Genomic DNA, 8,517 nt, shown 5'->3' with positions numbered 1-8,517 from the left:
CATGACTTATCCAATGTGTTGGGCATTGTTTGCCAGATTAAAATTGGGGTGGAAAGGGAAATGGCTGGGGAAGAGTAGAATTTTTTCCTTGCCTTAGGAACAACCACAAATTTCCCCTGACGCATGCCATTTCAGTCAAAGGATTGCACTGCAATGGTGTTTGATTTCGGCAAAAGTTGTCATGACAAAAAAACCAGCTACTACAAATTACCGTGCTGGACACCCTCCAAAGACAGGGTTCAATGGGAGGTGATGGTTAGTGATCTACCTTTCAGTGACTGTGATTTTTATTTTCCCAGTGAAAAAGACCAACAGGAGGATTGACGGCCTTGAGAGGCAGCTGAGGATTTTGAGACAGGAAACCAAGGAGGATATCGGCAAGCTGAGGAATGACCTGGACAAAATAATCCATCAATCAAAGGAACAGTGATCATGTTTTAATGATTAACAGTAAAAAGTTTTAAACGGCACAAACAATAAATAGTTTGGTTATGTTATAGCAGTTAACATTAAAAAATTTTCAAAAAACACACACAATAAATATGGTTGTCATGTTTTAAAATTTCTCAGACCAAATAATACCTATCCACAATCAAACTGTGAAACCTATCTGAAATGTTTATTTATTGCCGAAGTCAACTTTCACATGAAGTGACCGGGACCAAACAATCTCCCTTTTCTGATGACTCAATGCAATTGAGTTGTTCTTTCCCCCTGCCTCTCCTCCTCTTCCCTCCTCCAATTTTGTGTCCCTGGGGCTGTGATGGGTTGATCCAGGCAATTCCACACTCTCAGCGGGTTTGTGGGAGAGTGAAAAAAGGGAAAGGGGAAATGAATTTGGCCGTGGCCCATGCCCTGCTCAACTTCCCCAGAAAGGAGTAATATTTCACATTTCAAAGGTTTTTCACAAATCAAATTTCTTGCTGGGTTTAATCACACGGCACCTCTTTCTGGGTGGGTTCTCCTGTGAAGATCTATGCACACTTCCCCTTCCACATGATGGTCCTGGCATGGCTTGGTGACTCTGCTCACGGTTTCCCCCCAGCAAAATTTCGGTTAGGGAGCTTAAGGCACTGACCGCTCTGTTGATGCCCTCAAAGTTCTGCTGCTGCGCCTCAATGAAAGCCTTTCTGTCTTCTTGTGCCTCCCTCATAGTGTCCTCATGCCTTCTCTGCTCCGCTTCCAGAAATTGCATGCGCCACTCTCGGCTCTCCGTCAATGTCTGTTTTCTTTCCTTGGCATTGTTGTTCTCCTCTCTCTCTGCCTGAGACAACATCTTTTCTGCCACGGTGCTAAGCAAGGCCACACGTCTGCTTCGGGTTCTAGCCTTTTCTAGCCGAGATGCAGGCGACATCTGTGCCGTGGTTTTTGGTGCGGTTTCAACGGGCTGATTTTCAGCGACTGAAACCAGGAATTGAGAAATTGGTGTGATTGTAAGAGAGAAATTTGTTTCTAGAAAGGGTTGAAGGAATCACGACCGCAAAAGCACACTCACCCACATTTTGACGACCGCCGTCCTCATGCTCCTCCGGGATTTCATCCACCTGAGTCAAGTCCGAATCTGTGGGAATTCAAAGGAAAAAATTTTTCTGATGATTGTGTCAGAATAGAGATGCCAGAGGTTGAATCTGGTTTTCTAGTTGAAAGCGGCAGCCAGTGAGAGCAGACAAAACTAGAGCGAGGTGGACTGAAAGGGCAAGTGCGGAGGCGAGTCTCACAGTGTGTGGATGCTGCCACAATTCAGCCCAAATTATTATAGCTAATGCTGTACATGTGAAAGGTTCAAGATTCTATCCCTGGCATCTCCAGATAAAGAGTCTTGTAGACAGAATTTGAGACTGACATTTCTCTGTCTAAGAACCTCAAGATATGTCACCAGCCCAGAAAGCAATATAATGAGTGACAGCACTTGGGGTTATGCCACTTCACATGTCAATGAACCAGCATTTGTGGTTTCCGGGGACACCATCCGCACTCAGAAGAGGGAACATCACGAAGTTAGCGCACATGTTCTCAAAGGCAATGCAAGATATATTCAAGCAATAAAACATGGATGTTTGGGCCAAGCAGTAGTTCTTTGATCATGAAAAAGCAGGTTTTTCCCCCCCCCAAAAAGGTGGGACTGGCAAGGCAGCCAATTCCGCCTTCAGTTTATGTTCTGAAAAATAGAGGCTGTGATGTGATCAAAGAAATCATTGCTTTTCCCAAACCTTCATGTGTGGTTGCCAGCTCTGGTTTGCGAAATCCATAAAGATTTGGGTGCAGTGCCTGTGCATGGCAGAAGCTCAGCCACAGCATGCGATGTTATGCCATAGAATCTGTCCTACTTAGATGCCATTGTGCCCAGGGAAAACCCCCTTTGCAGTCCCGAGATTGGCCGTAATTCCTGGAAGATTCCCAGCCCTTCTGGAGACTGGCAACTTTAAATGCTCGAACAGTTGAAGTGGCATACAAGTAAGAGCAAGGTAATAGAAAACAATTATGTTCTTTGACAATGCAGAACTTGAGTTATGTGCTTTGTCGGTGCCCAACCTTCCACTGTGAATGTTGGGCGCACCCACGTGCACCGTCAAGCGAGAGACAGTTTTGTGGCTTTCTTTCTGTAATGACTTTGGCAAACATCATTTTTAAGCTGACTGTCTTCTCTACTGTGGAGGCCCTCTAAATCAATCATCCAAAGTAATTCAAATCAATTAAGTTAATTCATTGACAGTATGATCCTAATGCCCTTCTAAGACCACCTTTATCTAGAAAGAACAGAAATCCTCACGCCAACGGTGTCTCTGCCTTATGCACCCCGTCCACTCTGCCAAACAGGATCATGGCACTCGATCTTACCTTCTTCTCCCACCTCTCCCCCATCACATGCTTCCATCAATTGTTCCTGGTCAGATGCAGCCCCTGGAAGAAACATAAGCGTAAGTTATATTTAGGAAAGTTTGGATATTAGTGATGCGAGTATGAATGGAAGACTCTTGTCAGAATAACATGTATTGTCCAGTGATGTGAACTCCCAAGTGGCTTGACGATGTCACAGGATAACAGGTTCCCACACATCTAATGTCACCGGTGCATGTCCAAACTTGTTGATTACTGTGACTTCAGGGTCGCTTCTGCTTGAGTTGTTTTTCACGGAATAAATCTGCAGGTGAGCAAAGGATCACTTGAAAAATCCATACCCACCACATCCCCCCACCCTAGGCCCCTCTTCACACACCCACCATTACAAGTGCCAACACAGATAGATTGCTTTGGCAAGGGCCTGACACCGGCAAAGTTCATAGGAAGAATGGGCATTGTCTATCTGTAACGTTATAACGTTTCGCCTAGTGGTCACATCCCTCCCCAGGATTCTGCCGCTTGACCCACAACAGCAGGAAACACACTTACCTTGATCGTTTGCTGTGACATCCACAGATTGTAGATTCAGGGTCACCATCGGGTGGCTAAACAGTTCCTCGGACCCCTCAAATTGAACTGGTCTCGGAGTGTCGGCACGCGGAAGGGAGAGGCTTCTGGCCACCCGTTGTGGCCTGATGCTGGCATCGCCCCTGAAGATACGATGTAGCTGGGCATAATATGGGCACGTTGTGGGTGCATTTCCGGATTTGGAGTTGTGTGCCACCACTCGTTTGTATTCTTGGCGCATCGCTTTGGTCTTCGTCCGACATTCCAAAGCCGTGCGCTTGTGCCCTCTTGCCGCCATCTGCTCCGCGATCTTTTCGAAGACGTCTGTGTTTCTGTGGCACATTGACAGTGACTCCTGGACCTTCTCCTCTCCCCAGAAGTCGATGAGATCCAGTGTCTCCCTCTCCCTCCACGACACTCCTCGTCCAGCCATTTTCTGCATCGCCATCTGAGCCGTTAGATAGACCAGGAATGAACTTCTCCCGCCCAGCAGTGCTCGAGCTCTCAGTGGTCCGGCTTGGTCACATGACCCAATTTTCGTGTCTCGCAGCACGCAACACCCTCTCCTGATGTCGTTTTTGTTGTGTGATGAACGTTTAAACGTTAAAATGTTCAGTTTAAAGGGTGAGAAAAAAAAAGGGATTTTGTGGCCATCGGGAGTTTGATTGTCGGAAAAAACATGTGCGCACAATCACGACATGAACGACTCTCCCGCCAAGCATTGCTCGAGCTCTCACTGGTCCGCCTTGGTCAAATGACCCGATTTTCGGTTCTCGAGCAATGCCCCTCAGCAAAAAAAAAAAAAGGGAAAGTGGGATTTGTGGCTGTGCTGGAAGGCTGCTAATTGGAAAGAGCACAACCGGAGCGTCAGGGAAAATAGGTCAGGACAGGAATGAAGTAAACGCATAAACGTTACTGCCCCCACTGAACCGAAAAAAAAATGGCGGAATAAAATTTTTGAGAGCTGCGGCCGGTGGGAGTGGCTAGACCGGCAGACTGTCCAATCGGGGGTTAGGGAAGCAAAAAAGGGACAAACGCTTTCACACTAGCATACTGCGGGCTGGGAGCCGTTTTGCAGCGAATGAACGTTAACTTCGCAGTATGTCCGCAGGAGGAAAAATCGGAGAAACCACTGACATGCTGCGGATTGGCATTCCATGACTCCTTCCTGAGTGTGAAATCCACAGAAACATGGGATGAAATACAGGTGCAAACGCGATCTAAAAACTGAGTGCGAAATGCACCTCTGTTCCTTTATACTAAGGATGGTTTTGTATGCTGTTAGGGCCAGGTCTGTCATGGGGACTACAGTCACCAGGACTGTCTATCTCACCAAATCACTTGGGGTCTAGTGCAGGCCAGTAGCAAGAGTGCTTCTATTCCCTTAGCATCCTCCTAGATGCTCTTCCTGACACTTGGCTACACAAAACAGAAATTAGACAGCCAAATGACAGAATGAGGGGTGTGCATGGCCAACCGTATGAAGAATTCACAAAGGGTCAAAGGGTAGGCCAGAATAATGAGCCTGAAAGGACAGTCCTTGGAAATATATTATGTAGCTGCAGAGAGCACACCTTTTACTCATGTGCAATGCAAAAGCGAGTCTAAGCTTTTATTCTTTATGAGAACTGAAAGTCAAAAGGTTTGAGAGATCAGGATGATCCCAATAGAACCCTCTGGGAAACGTGGCTTTGGATTTTCCCAGCAAACAGTGGACAAGGGTTGGGGATGCTTCTGAAAGTTTCCTTAACTAAATATTCCCTAGGCTTCGAGGTTCCAAATGACCCAAGCTTGTTTCTGGAGAGTAACCAATTCTTTAGGCATTCTCTGAGCGGCGTATTTCTGGATTTTGTACACAGCATTGCGTGTGCAGGCTTTTTCTGACCATCAATTTCTTTGGCTTTTTCATGTCTGTTTTCTCCATTCACAAACTACATGTGTGAATGGCCTTTCAGTTAAAACAATTAGCTGATTGTGCAAGGTATCCTGGGGCTACCTTTCTCAGGGTGCACAGGACTGTCTGATTACATTAAATGAGGGCCAAGCTACACATGACGAATGACACTTGAACGGCAAGTGGATTGAGTGGAGGGCAAGTGAACAGGGAGAAATACACTTGCCGTTCAAGTGTCATTCGTCATGTGTAGCTTGGCCCTGAGAGAGAGGCCGGGGGAAACTCAAACCCAACTTGCATTTAATATGGACACAATACTCACCTTTAAAATGGGTGGGAGATTGGCTCCCAAATACACATGGAGGCAGGAGGAGTATCATTTCCTCCTTTCCAGAGAAGAATTCTGGGGGGAGGGCTATTTGTCATACTTCCAGTTCCCCATGTCTTCCTCGAAGATCCATGGACCTCACAGCAAGACAAATAGCCCTCCCGTATAACTCTTTTTTGGTAGTTAAAGTGCAGAGGGTGGAAAGGAGGGAAAGATGACATTCCTCCTGTCTTTGTGCACACACCCTCTCATTTTAAAGGTAAGGTTCAGGTTGCATGTTAAACACAAGTTGTGTTGGGATTTTCCCAGCTCACATTTAACTTATCATCCAATCAGACTCCTAGAATATTTCCAGATGGCTGGCCGATCTATGAAGACTTTCAGCAAAGGAGAACCCACAATCCTCCCAGCGAACTGGTTCCAATGGTCAGCAAGTTTCCCTTCATTTTCAACCCACGGCTACCCTCTTGTAAATTAAGCCCATGAGACCTCATCTTAACCTCTGGACCGGTAGAGTAAAAGTCTTTGTTCCTTTCCATGTAATAGTCATTCAGGCCTCTGCAGAGCACTTCCAGTCTTCTGTTCTCTATTGTAGTGATGAACCTGCCAGCTGATCGCAAAATAAACTTTTGGGCTCCAAGTTTCTAATTTTTTATCTCAAAGGAAAAAGAAGGGTTTCTGCAATACCCTGCATCAAAACGGAGTCAATTAATGCTTTGGGAAATAAACAAAACACATGGGTAGAATGCAAAACGGTAGGAAACTATATTTACACTACGATATCAAGAAGTCAGGGATCTTGTCCTCCATGGATGGCAGCATTGCTGGAGTGGAAGCCTTCAGAGATGAGGACTACTGCATTGGAGAGGGGTGGGGAGCTATTGGCTGCAGAAGACAGAAAAGAAATAAATGAAGTGTGGTAGCTGGCATATGGCCGAGTTAACAAACAAAAAAATCATTAGCATAGCCCAGTTAAGAAGTTCTCTATTAAAGTGTCTATCAGACTCTTTTGTCTCAAATGGATTTATTGGATGGGATGAAAGAGAGTGGGTCCAAGTAAACAGGACTGCAGAGCCCTGGCCTTGCTTTGCCAGAAGAATCTAATTACAGGAAAAGCTGCTCAAAAGAAAAAAAAATCCAATTTAAACTGTGCGATTTCTGGATGCCCTCTTGCTCCTTTGTGGCAGAGGGGCAACCTTCTCTATCCTTCTGGGAAAGAGTGGAAGATTCTTAGAAATTTACCTCATTTGTGGACATACTAATAAGGAACTTCTCAGTAAATAGGGGAAAGCATTTTGCAACCCAAGTTTCCTAGCTGCATTCTAAATTGTAGTAATAGAGAGTTCCTCTGTGTTGTTTTGTTTATGATAACCAGTTAGGGCGACCAGCGGGAAACCAATGTCCCTGCTGGGGACATGGGGGGTAGCTGTCAGAATGGCTCGATGTCACTTCCATGTAAACCCAGAAGTGACATCACACCTCTCTAGGAATTGCTGGAAAATCTATGATAAAATCATTGAGTTCCCAGTGATTCCTCTAGAGGACTGATGTCAGTTCTTGGTTTCCTCCAGAAGAGACATCATGCTGTCAGTCCAATGGCCATTTTAAAAAAAAGTCTTTGCAGCTGCTTAGAGCAGTGGCAGGAAATGAGCTCTGTGGGGAGGGGGGGGCATGGCAAATCTAGAACCAATGCAGTGTAGGGGGAAAGTGCTGGATTAACTTTTGGGAGGCCCAAGCTTGAATCTCTACTCTTTTTATCATAGTGGCCAAAGGCCAAGGCAATCCAAACATAAGAAATCACACATATTAAAAGAATTTTTAAAAGGCAAGATTTTTAAAATGGAGCAAGAAACAAACCCTAAAACACGACCATTTATGAACAAAGAACAATACAAGTTTAAACAATTTACTGCCTATTTAGATACTGCTTTGACAAGTATTTTCTTGCCTGCCAGTGCGTATAGAGTAACCATGAGAGATACATAGGGGTTTATGTCAGATAGTAAATAATTTTCTCCACCTCTGAGCTTGGGTTTAATAGGGTTAACATACCCTCAAGAAATGTATATCTCGATTTAGAGAAAAAACGGCAATATGAAATAAAATCTAGGAGATAGTTCCATTCTAGAGTTCCATGGAACATTATGGGCTTCATAGAATTGACTTATGTGTCAGTTCCATAGATGAGGAAGTACTGAGTACATTGTCCAATTAACATAGCTGCTGGTACCACTTTAATCAAAGGGGTCCATTTTCATAATTGCTGAGATGGTTCCTTTGCAGGCTAAACTTGGTCTGTTATTGATAAATCGGGGCATGTCTACATTACAAATTTAAAACAGTATTACACCTATTGGTGGTGGATAGTGCCCTCAAGTCATACTTGACATATGGCGACCCCTAGTGGGGTTTCCATGGCAAGAGACTAACAGAAGTGGTTTCCCATTGCCTGCCTCTGCAACCCTCATCTTCATTGGAGAACTGTCATCCAATTACTAACCAAGGCCGACCCTGCTTAGCTTCTGAGATCTGACAAGATCAGGCTCACCTGGGCTATCAAGGTCAGGGCAGTATGCCTAGTACAAACCATTACATTTCTCCGGGAAAGAACCCTCTTTGAGTTGTGTCTCTAGGATGCAAAGAGAAATCTAAAAGAAAAAAAATCCTTACCCTAAATTGCCCTTTTATTTATTACCCATGAGCTTTAGGATTATTGAGAGAAACTCTCTCAATCCCTCTTTACTCAGTTTCTCCCTGAATTCCAGAAAACTTTTCCTCTTGCTCTTTCTAGGAACTTGGAGTCAGTTCCTAATCACTTTGTTGGATCAAAGACAAATTGGAAAAGAGGAGGGGCAGGAAGGGAAATTCTACAAAATCTCAAAAATTT

General features: G+C 44.8%; 1 protein-coding gene across 1 annotated transcript; it reads right to left on the bottom strand.

The window, feature by feature from the left end:
• Positions 1-422: 422 nt before the first annotated feature.
• On the bottom strand, positions 423-3,714 carry LOC129342568 (uncharacterized). Its single transcript, XM_054998401.1, has 4 exons — positions 3,391-3,714; positions 2,839-3,142; positions 1,496-1,561; positions 423-1,401 (listed from the first exon to the last, which is right to left on the bottom strand). The coding sequence occupies exons 2-4, from the start codon at positions 2,912-2,914 to the stop codon at positions 905-907; spliced, it is 639 nt and encodes a 212-aa protein (XP_054854376.1). The 5' UTR covers positions 2,915-3,142; positions 3,391-3,714; the 3' UTR covers positions 423-904.
• Positions 3,715-8,517: the final 4,803 nt, after the last annotated feature.

Source organism: Eublepharis macularius, chromosome 14 (assembly GCF_028583425.1).
Source record: "Eublepharis macularius isolate TG4126 chromosome 14, MPM_Emac_v1.0, whole genome shotgun sequence".
Classification (NCBI taxonomy): Eukaryota; Metazoa; Chordata; class Lepidosauria; order Squamata; family Eublepharidae; genus Eublepharis; species Eublepharis macularius.
Note: the sequence above shows the minus strand (reverse complement) of the source record. Positions and strands in the feature narration are given on the sequence as shown.